General features: G+C 39.7%; 1 protein-coding gene across 1 annotated transcript in view; it reads right to left on the bottom strand.

Annotated features, from left to right (window-relative positions):
• The window catches only part of GRM7 (glutamate metabotropic receptor 7), a 296,698-nt gene that overhangs the window by 82,814 nt on the left and 193,242 nt on the right, over window positions 1–20,642 (bottom strand). The window contains 2 exon segments of the mRNA XM_031049251.2: window positions 8,843–8,982; window positions 15,251–15,451. Of these exon segments, the coding sequence (XP_030905111.2) occupies window positions 8,843–8,982; window positions 15,251–15,451 (341 nt within the window).

Below are 20,642 nucleotides of genomic sequence, written 5' to 3'. Positions count from 1 at the left end.
CAACCTTAGCAAAGCCTCCTAATGCTATATCAAAATTGCCACCCTGGCAAGATTTCTGGTTCACTTCATACAAGGCCTTGCTGCAGAACAGTTGCACAGGACACCCACCTGGGTACTAGCTGCCATAGCACACATTCCAACTATGTGCCCATGTTACATACTCTTCAGCTTTCTATTTCATCTATGGCAATGTTAATGCAGACAGCATCATGCTGCTCCCAAGATTTTCTGGTTTAATTTGGCAATACAAGCCAAATATTCAGCATGAGTGTAATGAAGGAGACTTGGAGACACACTGAGATTCTCTGGATTATGGCATGCATTACCTAACACTTTTTTGAAAGAAAGCATAAGTACTAGCAGGATTATCTGCATTTATTGATGATTTTGATGAGTTAACTCTCTTCTGTTGTTGTGCTGCTTGATTCACACAGTTACTATCATGTATTCTGAGGTTGTACCCTTATCTGAATAAAAATTATTTACAGCAGCCATTTCTAAACCTAATGTATCAGAACCATCTGTGGTACTACAAACCAAAAAATTGGGTTTATTCCAAGAGCACTTACCAAGTCAGGCTGTAATCACAGCTTGTGAGCAGGACCTGCATGATTTCAGTCCTGCTGCCTGTTAGCATACATTTTAGAGACCTGATGGAGAAGTAAGGAATTAGCATATGGTCATTCAGCGGGCCAGTGGTTTGAAAAATTCCCTTCCAGTTGGCTGAAAGTTAATTCCATAAGTTAAGATAATTAAAGGTGTTCATGCCAGTCACGGCTGACATGAGCAATGAAAGATTGCTGAATCTAATGACAGAACAAAACAAACAACATCTATTATTACAGTATACATTATAGTTATTGACATGTTGGTCATAGTAAGTCACTAGCCAAAACATGTAATTGGGATGTATTTTAGTAACAGCCTGATGTAATTATTCACCTTTACATTATAACTGGACTGCAAACACAATTTGGCTGTGCTCAATAGGGTCTAATGGAGGCTGAGCTCAGAAATGGCCAGCTATGGCAGTGAGCTCTGCAAACAGGCTGCAGACCTTTCTGGAAGGATTTATGCTGTGAAATAAGTCCTGTGAAGCCAGGCACCCACAGCCCCACGAGTGCAACTGTTGCTGTGTGTCTGATGCAGGACTGAAAAGCAGGTGGAGGAACAGTATCAGGGTCAGGGAAGGAGAAGATGCAGTGTCAGTAACAGTGCCACAGGGGAAGTTTAATTCATCTCAGTGGGGTATAAACGCCTGAAGAAGCATCCCAGATCTTTTTTATGTACCATAAAACTAGTTATTTTGGGGAGAATAACACTTCCAGAGTGCCTTGAGAAGATAAGGAATGCCACTGCATAGCAGCTAAAATAACTCATATTTTTGCAGCTATCAGAAATCCTGTTACTTCTGGATGCAGCTACATCTCCATGTAAGCCAATGCACTGTAACATACACCTAATGAAATCTAAGGGTTTAGCCAATTTCATTAAAAATGTAAATAGTGCTAATTTTCAACAAGTGGCTGCAGCAGCTGAAAGCTCTAGGTTCTGCATTGACATACGAAAATAAAACACGTTAATCATGCTTCTTAAAATCTTCATTTAAATTAATACCCTGACCTCATATGCTGAATGAGTTTAATGAGACTAACACCTGAATAATACATTCCTCCTGTCAACCCATCAGTTCACAAGATTCTAGGCTCCAGGTTGTAAGAGAGATGTGTTATCTTTGTTCCAGATACTCATTACAGTCTGTAACAGGAATAGGAAATGACACTACAAGGGCCAATTTATGTGACAATAACTGAAATGAGAAGTGAAATGGATACCAATTTTTATCTATCTTGATGTAATCTTTGAACCATGATTTTGAGCTTACTCAGATGTTGCAAGCCAACCAAATCGTACAGATTATATATTGCAAAGGTCTGTGCATGGATATACATCCATCCACATATACACATGTAAAGGCATGTAATCACACCTTTTTATACATATTTGCAAGTAGAGGGGTTGTGATTATACATTACATGCATAAAGGAGCTGGAACTGATAATGCTATCAATAATCATACTTACACACAACTACACTAAGGTGAAATCAGTTAAGATGAAATTTTCTAGCTTGGCAGATGCCAAATATCTCCTTCTACATCTCAGATAAATACATCAAAATATATTATTTTAAAAGCATCTGAACAACCATATGGTGATTCTGGTGAAATTCTCCCATCCCTTGCGATATGAAGCAGAAACTTATAGTTGGTCAGGTATGTGTCCTTTTGCTTTTCTTCTACAAGAAACTGGGGAAATCCCTGGCAAATTTGTATCTGCTTCAGCATATGCTCTGAACATGCTCTACATTAAAAACAAAAAACCAAAAAACCAAAAAATAACCCACCAAAACAAAGCCAAAACCCAACAACAAAACCAAAACCCAATGAACAGCAATAAATTTTGAGCACATTATTTAGGAAAAATACTGCCTGTTGACAGGATATTCCTAAGCATAAAACTTCACTGAGTAGTTGTTTGGATCTAATTGCCATCCTGAATATTTACTCCCAAAAGTCAGGTACCTGTAGCTCTCTTCCCATAAGGTAAGAGATTTAATTATTCTTTTCATTAACTTGCTATTCATAACATTTATCTCCAAACTCTATAAGAGAGATGTTTATGGCAGGTAAATAGATTAGTCTTAGACCAAACAGTTCCAGTAGGTGTTGAAGTCAGCAGGACCTACGTAAATTGCATAGATAATTACAAACGTACTTCATATCTTTATATTTATGGGGAATTGCAGCATGGAAGTTGCACCATTCTCTTTGCCAATGACTTGCTGTACAGCAGGCCCTGCCTGTGTCAGGGTCAGCAATGGCTCCCTGTCCTCTGTAGTGTGAAAGCTGGCCTCAAGCTATGTGCACTTACTTGCTCCAAGACTAGACTCTGAGGTACAGGAATGTTACTTGCTTTAAAGCAAGACACTTTTTTCCATCCCACTTTTCATGCTTCTCTAAAATACTGGTCCAAACCTACAGTGAAGAAAACAACATAATACCACTATTTCCCCAAGGAGGAGGGAGTTACTAATAAGTACACAGCAATTTCCTTCGCGACATATAACATGAGCCAGGATTTATAAGGGGAGTTAGATCTACATAACTGTGTGTTTCTGGAACCATATTGATAATTATCAATACTATTAATCTTCTAAGCACTTGTTTAGAAAGATTGCAGCAATATATCACTTATTGCTGGAGGAAATTAATAAAAGCTGTAGGAATTACTAAGTAGCCAGCCTTCCCGACACTGCATGCAAAACGCCCCGTTTAACCGGCAGTCATGTTTCAAGCTGTACACTGCCTCATGTGACTAAACAATTTACAATTCAAGGGCACATCTATAAAACAATGCAGAGCTTTGTTTATCTCTGCACACGGTATGTTTAGACACCTTTAATATGTATTTGTTTCTGTTTGCAAACAAATTAATTAGAAATATATTTTATCCGGAGCTTACAGTTAACCCTGTCTGATGCTTTGGAAGTTTAAAGTAAGAGCTACTTGAAATCTCCACAGGGTAATAATGGATGGGACATCATGTTTTCCATCCATAGCATCATGTTTTCCATTCACAGTCAAGAATACACCTTCTTCAACCATCCTGAAAATGTGCTGCAGCATCGGATCTGAATCTGAGTGCCGAGCAGTACCTTTATGAGCCATAACCCTGAGCTGGAAGAGCGCGCTTGACAAGCTGGTGATGCCAATGTAATTAAAGCAACATGATGCACCCTATGCGGACACTAATAGGCTAGAAAATACAGCATTAATTAGACAATCAAACTGAAAAAAACCCTGCACTAGCTTGTATTAGGAAGAGATCCCTCTCTAATGGCAAATAAATGGGTCTCCTGTAACCATTTCACTACCCACAAAGACAAGCCTGAAGGTGAAACAGGGCACCATGTTCACCACCACGCTGCAAGTTGTGGAGGGCTTGTATGAGATGAACACCGCATCTCAGCTGGGTGCTCCACCACGACTGAGGCAATAAGCATGTCTCCCATGGAGAGCTTCCTTTTCGGTATTCAGTCAAGAACTCCAGTCCATCCTGTAGGATCTCAGTACCCCACAATTCACTTGTTACCAATCACAGAAAGCAGCATGAGTCCATTCACAGGAGCCCAGGCAGGTATCTCCAGCCTGCTCACAGCTCTGACATATTCAAATCAGGACTAAGCCACTCAAACTGAAAACCTTAAACAAGCTCAGCCCTTTAATGACCCCTAATAGCTAGTCAATATGAAACAGCAAACAGGGTAGAGATGGAAGAAAAGGCAAAAATTCTGTCTTTTAGTCAAATAAAAGTCTGTCACTCACTTCAATGACAGCTGTATAGCTTGTCCAAATCCAGTACCAGCCCACTTACTGGGCAGCACTTTTGCATAAATCACATTTTTAACAAAAAAATATTAACTGTAAGAGTAACTTTACTTTTCATTCTGCGTAACTGTTGGGAATTTCTAAATTTTGCTGTCACTCTAGAGCAAAATTTGAAGGAAGCAGAACATATGTATGCTCTGCCTCTCTCTCCATCTGTCTGTACCAGCTTCCTTCCTAATAACTTCTGAACTTGCTGGCCAGCTTGAAGCATATTTGCTACAGCAAAGATTTCTGAAGTCTGTGTCTGCAGGATTAGTAAAACTCAGTGGATAGTTAGCAGAAAGGTTCATCCAACACTGAGTATCTCTCTCACCCTTCTGGTTTGGCCAGCCAACCAACCAGTTAGCATAGGTGTAATTCAAAAACAGGCTGTTACTTGCATGGCAAATGATGCAGGGGTGTGGGATGAAGCAGGGAAATTATGGAGACAACTATGGGGAAGCAGTCACAGGGAACATGATGGAGAGTGCTGCTGACATATGAGGAAGACAAATCCTTGGAAAAGTAAGATTCAACAGTTTCACAGGGACTGTTTATTTTTTTGACATTTCAGGGATACTTGCAGGGGTTTGGATGGGAAAACATGACAATAAATCTGGGACCTGCTGAGTTTACTCTGCATACAGAAAGAGAAGCAGTATCACCAAATTTCCCATGAGAACCTGCAGTTCCTCCAGGAGTGATCCATTTGTTTCTCCTTCAGGCACATCAGTTCCTCCAGGAGAGATGTATTTCTGTTTTTGTCAGGCACCTCAAAGCATTAGAAGTTGCACTCATAGAAGCCAGACATGTATCAGAGCTCATCAGCCAGTTCCTTGCCTTCTTCTACAGCCTCCTACTGAGCAACCTCAAAGTGCTTTACAGAGACTAACAAATAATGGCATGCATGTCAAGAAAGGATGTATTGTTACTGGATATATGATGTACATGGGATAAAACAGACCACGGAGATCTAATTACCTGCCTAAAATTCAAAGTGAAACATAAGACATGAAAACAGAAACTGTGTCTCCTGGCCATTCTGCCTTCATGTTTAAGCCACAGCATTATCCTCACTATTTTCTACTGCTTAAACACATACATTAGAGATCTAGTTATTGCTAAAGTAAACAAACAAAGCAAACAAGAACAACCCCAAAAAGCAAGTTACTAATTTGAAAAGTGAAACAACAAAAAAACAGATGGTATATGAAACACCTCCTTTTCCCCATGGTAATTTCCTCATTTTTCCCATTAGCACTTTCGGCTTTTGAATCATATTAAAGACAGTCAAAGTAGCTCTCACAATGATGCAACTGCCTTGTAATACATGAGTGTACCCTCAACACTAGCATAGTAAAATACAATCCTGGTTTCAGATGTTAATATTACTGTGGTCAATGGTTTTAGTGTCTAATTGCACTAGCTGTATCTTTGTTATTCAATAGGCCCTGGGGGCTGTGATACAGGATTTCAGTAAGGATGCAGCTGGCCAAATTTCTGATTCTAACATTTAGGACAAAGCATTTCAAATTGCAGGAGGACATGTACTATAAATATTGTACATGAAATTTGCATGCAGAAGGCTGAAAAGGGGCTGACAGGTCTTGACAAGATCTTCATAAAGAGGTAAAGGCAGGGGGTGCTCATCCATGACCTTGTATGGGAGGTGGGTGGCCATTCTGTAATCATAACTTCACTGCAGGGAAAACAAAGCACTGCAACAGTTTTTCACGGAATACTGGCCAAGCCATTTAAAATAAGACATCTGTTCATTTCATCCTTGTGTAGCAATCTGTGAAATACAGCCAAAACTGTTACTAAATCATGCATTGGGTACTAAGAAAGCTGTGCTACGCTGTTTGACATCAGGCAAGAAAATGTCATGATTATACTGTCCTCATGTAAAAACTACTTTATGTCCCAGGTTCACTGTAGCAAAAAGTCATAAGATATTTTCTTGGTTATCAACCAAATTCTGATCACAGATACAGAAATGTAAATCCAGGGTGAATCAACTGCAGTAAAGAAGACTCTTCCAGATACCAGTGTCCTAAAGGGACAGCAGATCCTGGCTGCTGTGTGTGTAGGGAGCAGACATCTGCCTTTACTTAATACTTCTGCCAGACATAAAAAAGCCAAGGTGATACAAAGATGTAGTAAAGCAATAATGATTAAGAGAAATATGCAGTCTCTGATATTTTAAGAAACAGGTTTGTAAACTCATAGTAACAAAAATAAAACAATCTGATATAGCATGCTTTAAGACTTGCAAGTATGTTAAGGATGTCTTCAGCCTAGCTACTGTCTTATGCAATAAAGAGAAATGTGAAAAGAAGTTATTCTGTAACTCCACATGAAAAAACCTGGTAGAGCCATCAAGATTAATGAGACCTGTGCCTTTCCTACTTCTGCCTCTCACTCCAAAATACTGTGAATGGCAAGGCAACACAGACTGTTGTTGATCAGACCAATGACAGACTGAACAGGAGCACTACTTCCAGGGATATAAAGTGGCAAAATATTCTTGCTCCTTCTTTGAATGAGAACAGTGGAAAAGAAGAAAACATTTACTCACCTGTGATGGTCTTCATCACTTTTTGGCACTTAATTTACCTACCTCATTTGAGATCTGGAGTGTCCCTACCATTAAGGCCTGCATCACAAGGCAGAACAACTTCTCTCATTTGTAACTGAGGAAATGCAGACACACAGATCTAAACAAGACTGCCCAAGATGACAAGTCTCAGAAAACACAGCGTTACTTCAGCATTTTCTAAATCAAAACTAGCGCTCTTGCCAAACATCTTTTGTTTCCCGTCTTGTGTTAGTATTAAAGAAATAAGAATTGGGGAAATGTATCCCAAAGTGTTATCTTCACAATAAGTACTGAAGACAAATTGTAGCCTTTGGTACTTTTTCCTGGGATGTCTTTAATAGCAGCTATTATTCTGGTTGTTTTTTTTTTACGGAATCCTTGACTTTGCTAAACTCAGCAATTATCTTTATTATTGTAAGAAAATACAAACAGGGACCATCATAGCAATACTAATCTATTGTGAGAAACTAGGACCCATTACAAATAGAAGGGAAGCTAGTGAGAGAACCTCAACTACTGATACAACCCTGTAGCCATAAGGACAAAGAGGTGAGGAAAGTGTGCTTTTTATGGAAACAATACAGCAACAGGAATACAAATCAAGCTTCACTAATTTATCTTTAAATTTTAATGAATCAGGATGTGTAGTTTATATAAAGAGGATTTACTTACTAAAACATTTTTACTTAAAAGAACTGTAAATTGCAAGTTAATATAGTTTTCCTTAAATAGAACATCAAAATTTGAAAAACACTGAAGGAGTGTACAGCAAAATAAGCCAAAATTCTAGCAGAGCAAAAAATATTGTGGTCAGTCTCAAAGACTGGACCCTTGGAAATCCAAATTATTACTTCATTTCACAAAAGACATAAAAACATTATTTGCAAAGGAAATCCAGCAGCAGAGGCAAGGAAGGAAACATAAATCACCAAGAATGGACAATGTTGGAAGAGGTATAATCTTGGGTGGAAGCTTTGATTGAGAGAGGAAAAACCTTCTGTAGCGATTGGCATTTCACTTCAGAAATAACTTGATTTTATTCAGGCTTTGTTGCTGAAGAGCAGTCAAACTAAACTGAAAACACTGTCCTTGTGATTTAATAACAATCTATAAGGAGTAAAGTAACTGTAAGGTTAAAGGGGCACCACTTCTCCACAAATATGAAGCTCAGTCAACTTGCACGAATTCAAGCAGGAAGCCTGAACCCAGGTCTCCAAAGACCTGATACAGACCATCCTTGTATGGACAAAGACAACACAAGAGTCTCCAGCTTTCTCAGCCACCAGTTATGTTTTTTTTTCATCTGGGAAACACCTAAGTGTCTTGAAGGTCTTTGACCACCTGCTCTTATGTGCTTGTTTTTCTTTAGGCGTCATTACAAAATAGCCATCTCATATGGATATCTTTGCTATGTGCTTAAAAGTAACACCAAAAAAGTGAGTCACTCAAAAAACGTTTATTTTGTTTCAGCTTTCCTAAAATTAAGAAAACTGAAAAGCATCTGCAAATGAAAGCCCATTGGTTTCAAACTGCAAGGCATTATTGCCTCATTTTCCAAGCTGGCAACTAGGGACTTTAGACACACAAAAGCAATAAAATTTGCATGATCACCTAATGTCTCTATTAGTCTGATGAGCTTTGGTACTCAGGGAACAGAGAAAAGGTTGCAGGACAGAGTAAAAGAAGATAACATACAAAAACCCTCAACACCATTATGTAGCTGTGAAGAAATAGTAAAGCTCCATATTAATTTTGCAGCATTCAGAGACAATATCTGACAAGAGAGAGCAAGCAAAGGATAAAACAAGACTCACGTTGAGCTGGAGGTCATCTGTCCACTGGCCAATGAGGCGGTAGCCCGGGGTACTGGTGTTGGTGGTGTGGTACTGGAAGATGTCGTAGCGCCCTGGGGCATCACCATTTTTGTTGAACATCACTGGAGTGCCAGCACTGCCTAGGTGAAGGAAACAAGACAAAATCCAACCAACACCAACTCTTTACAACATCCGTTTTATTTAGTCACAATTGAGAGCTTACAGACTGGCAATGTGTTTCAGGCAAAGGTAATCCATCACCCGGCCATCTAAAAAGGATACTTCAGAACACAGTGGCATCATCCTAGCCCTCTTCCAGAGATTAATTATCAGTGCCCAAACCTCCCAACTAAAAATAAAACAAAGGAAAGCTAAATCAGCCTTACTTCACTCTTGCTTTGCACAAAGCAAGAAATACCAGTGGGCTTTTCTTCCTGCCCTCCACCCTCCCTCCTGTCTCTCTTTCCCCAGGGAGTTCTTTAGTGAAGATCACTCCTGTGAATGAAGCCTCTAAACGATACCAACCCCCCGCCCCAAAAATATTCCATCTGCTTCTGAGAGATACTGCTGTCAGAAGTCAGCCCAGGTCTAGTGAATCTTGACTAGCATCCAGAAATAGCTTCCTCCTCCACAATATGTTCTTATTCCCATAATCAGCATGCAGTTGGGATGGAAAAGAACAGACTAAACTATAAGAAGACTGATCCTTGTGTACTTCATTATTTAGGTTCTTATGACCCTGACAAAGGCTAAGAAGTATCTCAGTCAGGAACAGTTCACGATCAGGTTCCTAAATTAACTTAATTTGCCATATACTAAGGTGACTAACATAACAAATGAAGCACAGGGCAAGCAACAAGGCAAGGATACCCCCCCAACCCTTCTTTTATTCCTGGTGCTGAGCAAGTCAACCAGCAACCTGAAGGTACACCCGCAGCCGAGCAATGGGACAGATGACTCGATATTCAGGTGAATTCTCACCAGAATGTCTGTATTTTATTACCATGGCATTAGATATGAACCCTTTCTTCGATGAGAATTCAAAACAGTGTTGCATTTCCTTAGATCTCTAGGTGAAAAAATTCAAAGGTGACATTTATTTCAAGACATATTAAAATAGGTTTCAGTGGGGTAGAGTAATATTGTGTCAAGATTGAAGATTATGACAATACTCCAGCATATCTATATTCAAAGCTTCTTCCTGCTGCACAACTTCTTTCTTTTTCCCTAAAGCAATGAAAAAAATCTCTCCTGTTGTACCATTGAACTTTAAGATTATGGTTTTCTTCATGATTCCCATTCTTCATTGAATTCCAGTGAGTGAAAAGAGATTTGAAGGAGTGAATTAGCATAGTTTCCATTCTAGCCCTGGTAAATTGTTTCCTGTCTATTCCTACAATCCTTCGAGATCAGATAAAAATTCAGTTCAAAGGCTGGTACAGAAAATCTTCCACTGAAATCTCCCCTCACTAGTTCCTTTATGAACGCTAGGCAGATACTTAATTGTCATTACAGATTAATGTAGTCAGAATACATTTAGTGAAAACACTTAGGGTGAATAAGAAGAAATGGCTGTAATTCCTAGGCTTTTCTGGAAAGTCAGCACAAATGGTAAAATGGGATTTAGCTAATCACAGCTCTTAAAAGGCTATATATTATTAGTTAAGCTTGGTTTTGTCAGAGCTGACAAAAAAGTACAATTCAAAGAGCAGGAGCTCAAGTGAGGCTCCCAGAATGCAACATAATTTGTGGATTCCCCACATCCTGACAAAACCCTGGCATGGACATGAAAGGTCTGTGTCTGCACATCAGCAGGCAGCCTGAGAGATGATGCCATCATTATAGCCATGCCAAAGTTAACAGTCTTCCATAAACTGAGGATAAGCAGCCATGAGCATGTCTATAGTCACCTTCATGGGCCATCAGCAACATCGCCCAGAACCCTCCCAGTTAAGCCCTGGCCACCCCACCATGTTGAATTGGGTAGAACCAAGCCTCTCCATTCCCTGCCTGGGCACTCAGAGGAGGTTACCCACCTGCCTGCAGATGGTGCTGGCAGGACCCCCATTCCCTTTTGGGGCAGGCAGTAGGCAACAAGGTTAAGCAGAAGGCCAATATGAAGGATAGGTGCTGTTATGGACCTAAAGAGGCCCTAGGGTGACAAAATATATCAGGAACCATCACTCCAAAATACACAATTTCTGTGTTTTGCAGGAACAAGACAGCTTTTTGTAGGTTACAATTAACTGTTGCTTTGTGTAGCTGCATGTAGACAGATTTCAGACACTGACATTTAAAATAACCCTTAAGGTCAGTGGATGCACTTGGATGCTGCAGTGTTTCAGACTCCACAGCAAAATGGCGCAATACAGCATTGTCTGCTGGGTCACCTCCAGAGACCCCCACAGGCACAATCCACTGGGACATTGACCTCCTGCATGGATGCGGATACTCGATAGTCAATAGTAAACACCTGCTGCTGTTTTCAGGTTAAATCACCATTTATGCATTAAAATTATACAGAGAAATGCTGTGAAAAGTCTGGCATCTGTAGGGAAGACGAGTATCTATAGAAACGCAAAGAACTGATAATCTCGGGTCATAAGTCAAGCACAAGTGTCCCATTTTCTGACTTTGAAGTTGGGTTCCCAGCCAAAGATCTGCTTAGTAAGTGCAAGCCTTCCTTAACCTTTGTGTGGGCTCTAGCGTATGCTTTGGAGCCCTTTTTGTACCGTCTCTCCATAGGGACCTGTCAGTCCTGTTTGAAATTGATTTAGTATTTCAGTCTCTACTCACAGTTCATTTGTGCACTTATGAAAATAATAAAAACTCATGTATGAAAGCCTCATTATAGAGAAGAAACAACATTTTCAAGCATGATCCTATTTATTATTTGACTTCTTGATCTTCTAATTATTAAAACACATGGTTGTTTAGTTGTTTTTTGATAATTTAGGATTTATTTTCCTTCTATTAGGATTTACAAGGATTTTGCTTAGCCCCAGAGAGCACTTTAGAAACTATTAGCCTCCAGACTGCAGCTTTTTGCTCATTCAGAGGCTATGACAATTTAATTCATCTTCAGTTCCCTGAAAATAAGCTGCCTTCTCACTACACAGACACAGAGAGTGTATGACACCCTTTCACTGCAGGATGCCTTCAAAAAAAGACATTACTGACTGAATTTGTAGGATTTCAGTCTCTTAATCACCACAAGATGAGAAATGAATTAACAGAAGGACAGGGTACTAGACAGGTGTGAATAGCTAAGGTGTTTCTTTATCATTCAGTTCACGTTTACTGCAGTTTGAGGACCTGAAGAGCTCATGCGAACAGTATTGTAAGTCTGACACTGACAAAAATACAACCACTTTGCATTTTGAGATTATCAGCATCTCACTGCACTTGAGGTTTTAAGTTTTCCTTACTTTGGGCTTTTTTGTTCTCAGTGTGGTGTGATGATATCAAAATGCATACTGAGGTCCTCATACAAATCCTGTCTCTCTTCATTAAAGCATTGCTTGAGCTCTTTCTGCATGAATGTCATTATACTTTTGCAAGGAAGAAAAGACTCTAAAAGCAGGTACAGACAGGATGATTTTAACTGCATGGTGACAAGGAGATCTATTACATGCAAAGAGGATCTTGAGCTCATGGGCTCAAGATGCCTGAAAATGGGCTACATTTTTTCTCTGTGACACACAGTTGGGACAAAGCACTCTCACTGCTCTGCTTTCTGGTTTTACTACAAATTTAGACAGAAGTCTCAGAGAACAGGATTTTAAGCATGGACTACATATTGCTTTTCAAGACCTAGCTTCAAAACCCCTGGAAGTGTTCAAAGTCAGGTTGAATGGAGTTTCAAGCAACTTGGTCTAGTGGAAGGTATCCCTGCCTATAGCATGGGGATTGGAACTGCATGATCTTTTAAGTCCCCTTCCAACCCAAACCATGCTGTGATTCTATGATTTTTATGTTTTCAGAAATGTGAATGTCAGGAAGATCCAAGGCTTATTGATCTGGTTCCACTCCTAGGTGACTTGTCCTTGCACAGCAGCCTGCAGGGAGGAGCACACTCCTCTGACCCTGCTCTCCCAGCCATGACATGATGGACAAGGAACATATAAGCACCAGCACCTGTGTTCCAGGAGCTCACAGATTTTATCAACAAGAATACACTACCCAGACCAACCAAAGCCTCTCTCACTGCTTCTTCCATTGCCTCATCCCTCTGCATTTTTCAGGCTGGCCTAATCCTTTCCATGAGTTTTGATGGCTGCTTATCCTGGGCCAGCAGGAAGACCAAGCTAATCTACAGCAATGCTGGGAACTCACTTTTATAAAATACCAAGAAGAAACTGGTTTCAAAGCATCCTTCCATACACTGAGGAACAAGCCCAAAGAGGGCTGCAGCTGAACACAGAGCCTGGGTGTAGAAACTCATGTGCACTTATGCACTATGAATGTCACAAGAAAAAGCTAAACTCTGCCCCTGGATAACCAACTGTAAAATAAATCGGTTCCTTCCCCACGGAAAATGCCAACACCCAGATAGCCAAGTGAAATTTAAAGGGTTTAAAGCTATCCCAGCTTTGCCACCATTCTCGTTCCCATGCTAAAAAGCAAACAATTACTTCAGTCCCTGTGCTGGACATGAATTACACATATAGAAGCAGAGAAAAACACTATATGGCCATGTAAATAAATCACAAATTGAGGGAAAAAATAATCTTTTAAAAGCCTGACCAAGGAAACTCAAATAAAGGAAACTGCAATTGGTGCAAGCCCGTTCCTGGACCTGGACATAAGGCAGCATTAGCCGGACATCCAGTTTCTCATAAATAATTTCTCAGCTCTATTAGAATGACTAGATGACCATTCAGCATCATTATATGCAAGAACTGTCAGGATGACCATGTGTGAGCTGCTTGTCAGTACTAAAGTGGCCCAAGTGCAATACTGTACATGAATGCTGTACTTTTACAGGAGCTTTGTCCTTTATAATTAACCTTCCAAAGTGAGGAAAGTAGAACTCCAGAACTCCCTCAGATCATCCATCTCAAAATTTGCTCCTGGCTGTAGTTAACACCTTACTTCACCTTTCTTTACTTCAAGGAAAGAAATTAAAATCTCCTCATATTCACCTTGCTGTTCATAAGATGATTTATACGGGAAAGAAAAATATCCTTGGAGCAAATTACCAAGCTTGACCATGAGATACCAGCTGTGTTCCTGCCTTTAAATCTCTCAGGTCCTACTGGCTATGTGTGGGTTTTGTTAAGTTTATCAATAAAAATGTTTATTAGTAGATTGCAGTAGGGAACGCTTCGCTGTGCTGCCCGAGGAGAACGTGAAGCTTATGCAAACCTCTTCCCAGGCAGCGACAGCCCTGGCTGCCTCACCCCATTCAAAAGGATGTTTTGTTCAGGAATTTCCCAAATCTGTTCTAAATATGGATTTGGAGGTCTAACTTCTGGCTCCTGGTTAAATCTCAGATCTCAGCCTTACATAGAGCTAAAGTTAGAGCAGTAAGACCTCCTGGTAAGTACAGCCACAAGGTTTATAAAGGAGAAATAGCACTAAGTTGCTGGAAGCAATCTGCTCTGGTGCCTGACTGCAGGTAAATATTTGTTGCATGAAACAACATTCATATTATGAAACTATATATCATGAAACTAATAAAATTACAGTAAAACATATAAAGGCATGAAAGTTGAGAAAAATTTAGGCCTTATTTATATAGTGCAGTGCAGGGAAAATGCATGAAAGCCAGTTGTACTGTCTGAAACAGTGGGTTGGTATTGCAGCCATCACTGCCACACTTGGGAAGCATAGGTGGATGTGATAAGCAGACAAAAAGATGAAGTGCTCCCACCTTCATTCCCAGGATATTTTGTCTCCTCTGAAGTCTTACTAGAGGAAGGAAGGTTGGAGTAACTACTCTGTCTAAATCACATAGGTCTGGCTCTGCAAGCAGACCTGGCCCTTTAAACTGTCCTCTCTCATCTCTTGAGCATGCATTAAGCTAGGTTCATATCCCCGTAGTTTTCTCTAGGTACAAAACCAACATGAATTAAGAGAAAATGAGATGTGTGATGCTAACAGACTTCTAGAGCTTCAATAGGATTACTTAGTCAGAGACAAGCTTAGGCTTTTACCCAGTTACTTCTCCCATAGGAAATCAGTCTTCTGGAAGGTATCCTAAAATAGCAGCACCAATTTCTGTCTTTGGGCAGTAGTAGCCTGTTTGCCTTGACCAAAAAATGAAAAAACATGGTCTTCTGTCACAAACTAGCATAACAATGAAAAAGTCTTGATCTGCACTAAGTGAAAAAATACATAAAGTGAAATTAAGTGGAAAAAAGTCACATGGGTCACCATGCTACTGAAGCAGTGGTCTCTGCTCACCGTTGAAGTTAACACTGCGGATGTACTTGAGCAGCTTCTTGCCTCCTGCGTGCTCCATCTCAGGGCAGACCCCTGGGTAGTCGGCACAGAGGTCCTTGTTCATGTGGTGCAGAGCATGTGCCATGGCATACACAGCATCGATCACAAACTGGACCTTCCCCTCCTGCTCATAGTGGGAGTCTTTGCCAATTCTCTCCTGTCCTGCATGTTAAAAACAAACACACACACACAGAAGGAAAGTAAGGAACAGCGATTTCCTGATATCAAATACAAATGAATCCTCTTAGAGCACATTTAAGAACTGTATGCTTTAGTCAATATAGTAAAAAAAAAATTAAGTTACAGTTTTACTAATTGAAACAAATCCAAGCTTTTCTTGATAGTAGGATAATCAACACTTCTTGCAAGTTATTCTACCATGGTCCAGAGAAACAAATCCTACCATAATCACAAACTTGAAACTAACCTACAGGGACTACCTTACAGAGAGAAAACACCAGACTCTGTATGCTCCCAAAGTATGTCTTTGAAAGAAGAAAGCATTTAAAATAAAGCACAGCTGGTATTTAAAGTCTGATGTTTTGTTCTGCTGCAAATCCCAGTCTCTAATTGAAAGACGGCCAGATTGAGGGAAGAAAGAATCACTTCAGAGATGCAACCGAAGGGGTGCTCCAGAGAACTGAGTGAAACATGCCTGCTATTAATGCCACCTCGGGTAGCTCAGTCTGTCTGCATTAACTATGCACCCCTCCTCTTTCGAACCTACAGAGACTTAAATGTCCTTCAGAATCCACTGATTGCCTTTAAAATGCTTTAGCAGCCAAGAACTCAAGGAATCCAAATGCTTAATGACATTCCAACCGCAACAGGGGAGAAGCAGTGGTTTTAGAGTCATTCCTTGATCACTGCAGCACCCAGCATGTTAGAAACTACAAATCCTCTGCCTCAGAGATCTTCCCATCCAACAGGCCCAGGCATAAGAAAAAGTTTGAGAGAAAGGAAGCATATTTGCATATGGAAACTTGGAACACAGAAATTAAACCACAAAGAGCCAAAAGAACTCAATGGCAATGACAAAGTATTTCAGGTGTTTGGCTCATGCCTTAACCATTCTCTCCCTCTCAGACTTGATATGGGTATGTAATATGACTGTAAAACCAGGCAAGAAAGTGGTCTTCTTGTTTTTATGGTTGTGTGAACTGCAACTAAGCAAACCAAACAGTATAGTCAGAGCTTGAAGAAGGCACAACAGAGAATCGGGAATCTCTGATTATTTATTTCTTTTTCATGACATTGTCCACTCACTTCTTGTTTTACCTTGTCCAAGTAACACCTTCACAATTCAATCTGTCCAGCTGAAAGATATGTGATTATACTTCCCCATCTCACCAGGGTTTTGTGAAACATAATTACTGCTTGTGAAGTGTTCTGAGCTGCATCGATGAAAGCAGCAGAAGTACAATCTATTCTTTTCCAAGGGTGGCCACACTCCACTTGTTTTACCTGCAGCATCACACTTATTTTTAACCTCACATCGGGCTTGATCACCTTCCTGCAATACCTGCAAGTCTGCCTACTGCCAGGAGCTCTTGCAACTATTTGAGAGACATCCAATCAAAGTAAATGTTCAGTTGGAGGACACAAGTGGGAGAAATTTCTTTGTTAACATCCTTAATTAGAAATAGGGTTGAGTGAATTTAAATCAGCTGATTGATACCAATAAGAAAAAGAAATCAGGTTCTTAATGAATGTGAGAACTAATGGCTTTTAACAGAGGCAAAAAGTCCATTTTCCTGTTGCTGCTCAGCTAAAATGTTTGTGCCAGCTCATGAGACAAAGGCAGTTTCCCACAAACAATCCTTTTTTTCTCTTGAGTGGATAGGAAGTCGATCAGAGCTACAAAAAAGCACAGAGAAATCACCACCTTGTAACAGAAATTCTACCAGCACAAATAATGTCTACATATCCATAAAAATGATTGAAAATAAGCAAAAATGTTAGCCCCCTTATATGAATATCTTTAATTATCCAAATTTTTCCTCCTTCTTTGGTTACCTCTGTAATTATCAAACTGCACCTTTGATGTCTAATCCACTCAACCTGCATACCATGTTTGAGAGACCCCTTATCACAGACCCTCAATTTTAAATCACAGTTACACTGGAAACATTGAAATCCTGCAATTAATTCAGTAGTGTAAGACAGCTTCCAAACTGTGAAGATCAACGTACTGTCCTTTTCATTATTTCACTCCCCTCTCATTGATTACAGAACTTACTACATTTCCAGGCCCTGACAAGGAAAATGCTTTTAAGTGGTTTCAGCTCAGCTAAATAACCAAATTAGCAATGGAACAGAAACGCACGCCAACGGAAGTGAATCTGGGATTGAAATGCTGCACACAAACAATACTGATTAGGCATATTAAGTTCCAGAAGCATGGCTGGCCAAATGCACAGCAGAATGAAAACCTTTAGCAGTGAAATATCTGTGAAAGGAACCTGAGCAAAATCCACTTAAAAAAAACCCCAAGAACAACGTTAGCAGTGTCCCAGTATGAAAATAATAAAGATTTGAAAAACTCGACAGAATTTCCAGCAACAAGAATGCTTTCCTGTAGTAGAAACAGCCATCTAGTTGAGTTTATTATCAAGAATTTGTGCAAAATAAATCCAGATACGTAGTCAAATCTAACTGCCCTCCCAGAAAACATACAGGAACTTATACAATTAGAACAACAGCTTGCTATCCTTCATCTAGAACATAGGTTACCTTTTAAAGTGACTTTATTGTAATTAGAAGTTTACCCCAAATTTCAACTAGAAGAGAACCTGCAAAGCAATTCCAATATTTTACACATGTCAAAAAGCCTCCAAACTTCAACAGTAAAAAATAAAGAAAGAAATTAAAATATCCAGTTGAGCAGTGCTCCTTCTAGCTTATAACAAACTACCACCATATTAATCCAGCGAGCAGCAAATCAGGCCCAAAGTTTGTTCTCAGACAGGAATAAACCTAGGTGATGGGCACAATTTTATTTCCAACTTCAATGTTACTGTGGCAATTATTTCCCCCTCCTTGGTTTAGCTGAAGAAACCAAGCAGAAAATTTTACCACTTGCTTCAGGACTAGTTCCTGCATAAATGGTTGTATAGAAATTCAGTTATTAATTATTCCTGGAATAAAAAACCCAGAAGTCATTAGCTTCTTACGGCCAAACATAGCAATACCAGTGCTGCGTATGCCTCCTGGCAAAGGGGTAGTCCTGAACCCACAGCCCAGCCCTGTTAGGGCAATGTGGACATCTCAAAGAAACAAAACTTGGTGCAAGAGAAAGAGCCAACAGATGAACTCAGGTGTTGGGTGCAGCAAGAAACCATACACCCTCCATGCTCTCAGAAGACACCAAAAACACAGAAGGAGAACATAAACCCCATTTGCACTATGACATGGGAATCTTCTGCTCCTCTTACATGCCCTGCTCTTTACAGGTTGCCTTTTTATCTTTTCCTTTTTAACTCGCCATAACTTGGTGATTTCAGAAGCCATGCGATAACATTATTTTCTTCAGCAATGAAGTAGCTGACACCTGAGACATATGCACACAAAGCAATTTCAAGAGAATGCACTTCTGCTCCATGGATTTGAAATGGAGTACCTTGGGATGTCAGGAGAAGGATGAAACACAAAGGCAATTTATTGACATGAGCAGTTTTTGCTTCCAAAAGATCTATTTGAAGGTGATGACAAATAATTTAACCTCACTTGTTACTAGAGTCTCAAGTGCTCATCATTATGATTCCTATGAGACTGAGCAGTTAGGTCTCTTGGTTCAGGCAAATCTTCACAAGAGAAAAATACTGCAACAAAGAGGAAAAAAAAGCCCCAAACTCAGAGTAGTGACAATACAGAGAGAAAGAGGTCCTCTTGTACTATCTCCTTCAGAAGACAGAAATTAAATGCAAGTTTAAGTACTCTTGGTCACCCTTTCTGCATCTCTACAAGGGTGACGCTTAACACCTCCTTGTATAGAGGAGAAGCTGACAAAATAGTTTTTCATACTGCATTTTCTCAGCATCTCCCCTTCAACTGATTTTTCTGGACTCACCACTGATCATAATGTACGGCATATGATATGATGTATACGTAGTATTGCAAGGACAATTTTTATCACATATAATTGATACAGATAGATATCAAAATCCCACTTCTTTGGTGCTTACATTAGTTGAATTCAGACATTGGTTCAGTTTCTGAAGGATTAAACACATTTTCAAAGGAACTTACATAACTGTGCTGCTAAGAACCCAGTGATAGTCGTCATTAGCAAGAGATTTAATTTAAAGATTGTGGAATGCTCAAAGTCTCAAACAAGCAGCTATTATTTGTACAAGTTAGAATTCAGCAGCTGGTTAAGTGCTGACAGAAAAATGTATACTCTTCATCCATCTCCAGCATATTTAGCATCATTAGAAACCTGATGCCTGTGAGCAAAGAGACATCCATGAAGCAACAGCTACTTACTAGTCTGTAACTGTACAAGTGCCTATACATGCTATTTCATAATGATACTGAAGCTTCCTCCAGCTACACACAGAATGCTCAGCCTGTGCAGCTGCAATGGCTCTTCTTGTAGTACTCCAGAAACATGCACAAGAGCACAAAAAAAAAAATGGATCCATCTTTAACAGACAAGTATCTACATCCAGGGCTCTTCGGAATAAGATCAGAGCTATTACTCCCCTTGGATATTCACTCATGATATAGACATTACTGTACATACAAGGAGGTGTAAAGTCTGAATGCTTCTCTAAACAAGCTCTTTATTTGAAAGTAGCTGAGTACTACAGCTTTAGGAAAACTAACAATATGCTGGAGTAAATATTGTAATTTAAACAAGTAGCGTATGACAATCAGCCCTCTTTGCAATATAATCCATGTATTGTCATTTTACAAAGAAATGCAAGATTCAATAACACAGCTATGTAGTTACAGTCATCTACCCAGCCCATCCTAATTCAAAAGATCTCATTATAGACACAAGCCATTATCTCAAACCCATCAATCCAATCCTTGTGGATTTTCTTTGGGAAAGCAGATGAACTTTCAAGTTTCTACTGCTAACCACACAAGAACATCCTTCTGTGCTAGCACAAAATTTCTGCCTTACTTCTAATGGCTAAAGAGAACTCTTGCCTAATCTCCTTTGCAACCTGCTGTGTCAGCAGAACTCTACAGCCTTCTGTGACTCTGATGAAGAGAGATAAATTCATATTGCACAACAAATTTGGAAGTCAGGCCAACTGCTCTATGCCAGTAACAAGCAGGGAAGCTTTTTTTAACTAGAAAGGTGTTTTTTTTCTAAGTTGATATACACTTGACCCATAGTCAA

Source organism: Melopsittacus undulatus, chromosome 9 (genome assembly GCF_012275295.1).
Source record: "Melopsittacus undulatus isolate bMelUnd1 chromosome 9, bMelUnd1.mat.Z, whole genome shotgun sequence".
Classification (NCBI taxonomy): Eukaryota; Metazoa; Chordata; class Aves; order Psittaciformes; family Psittaculidae; genus Melopsittacus; species Melopsittacus undulatus.
The sequence above is the reverse complement of the archived record's forward strand: the minus strand, read 5'-3'. Positions and strand labels throughout refer to the sequence as shown.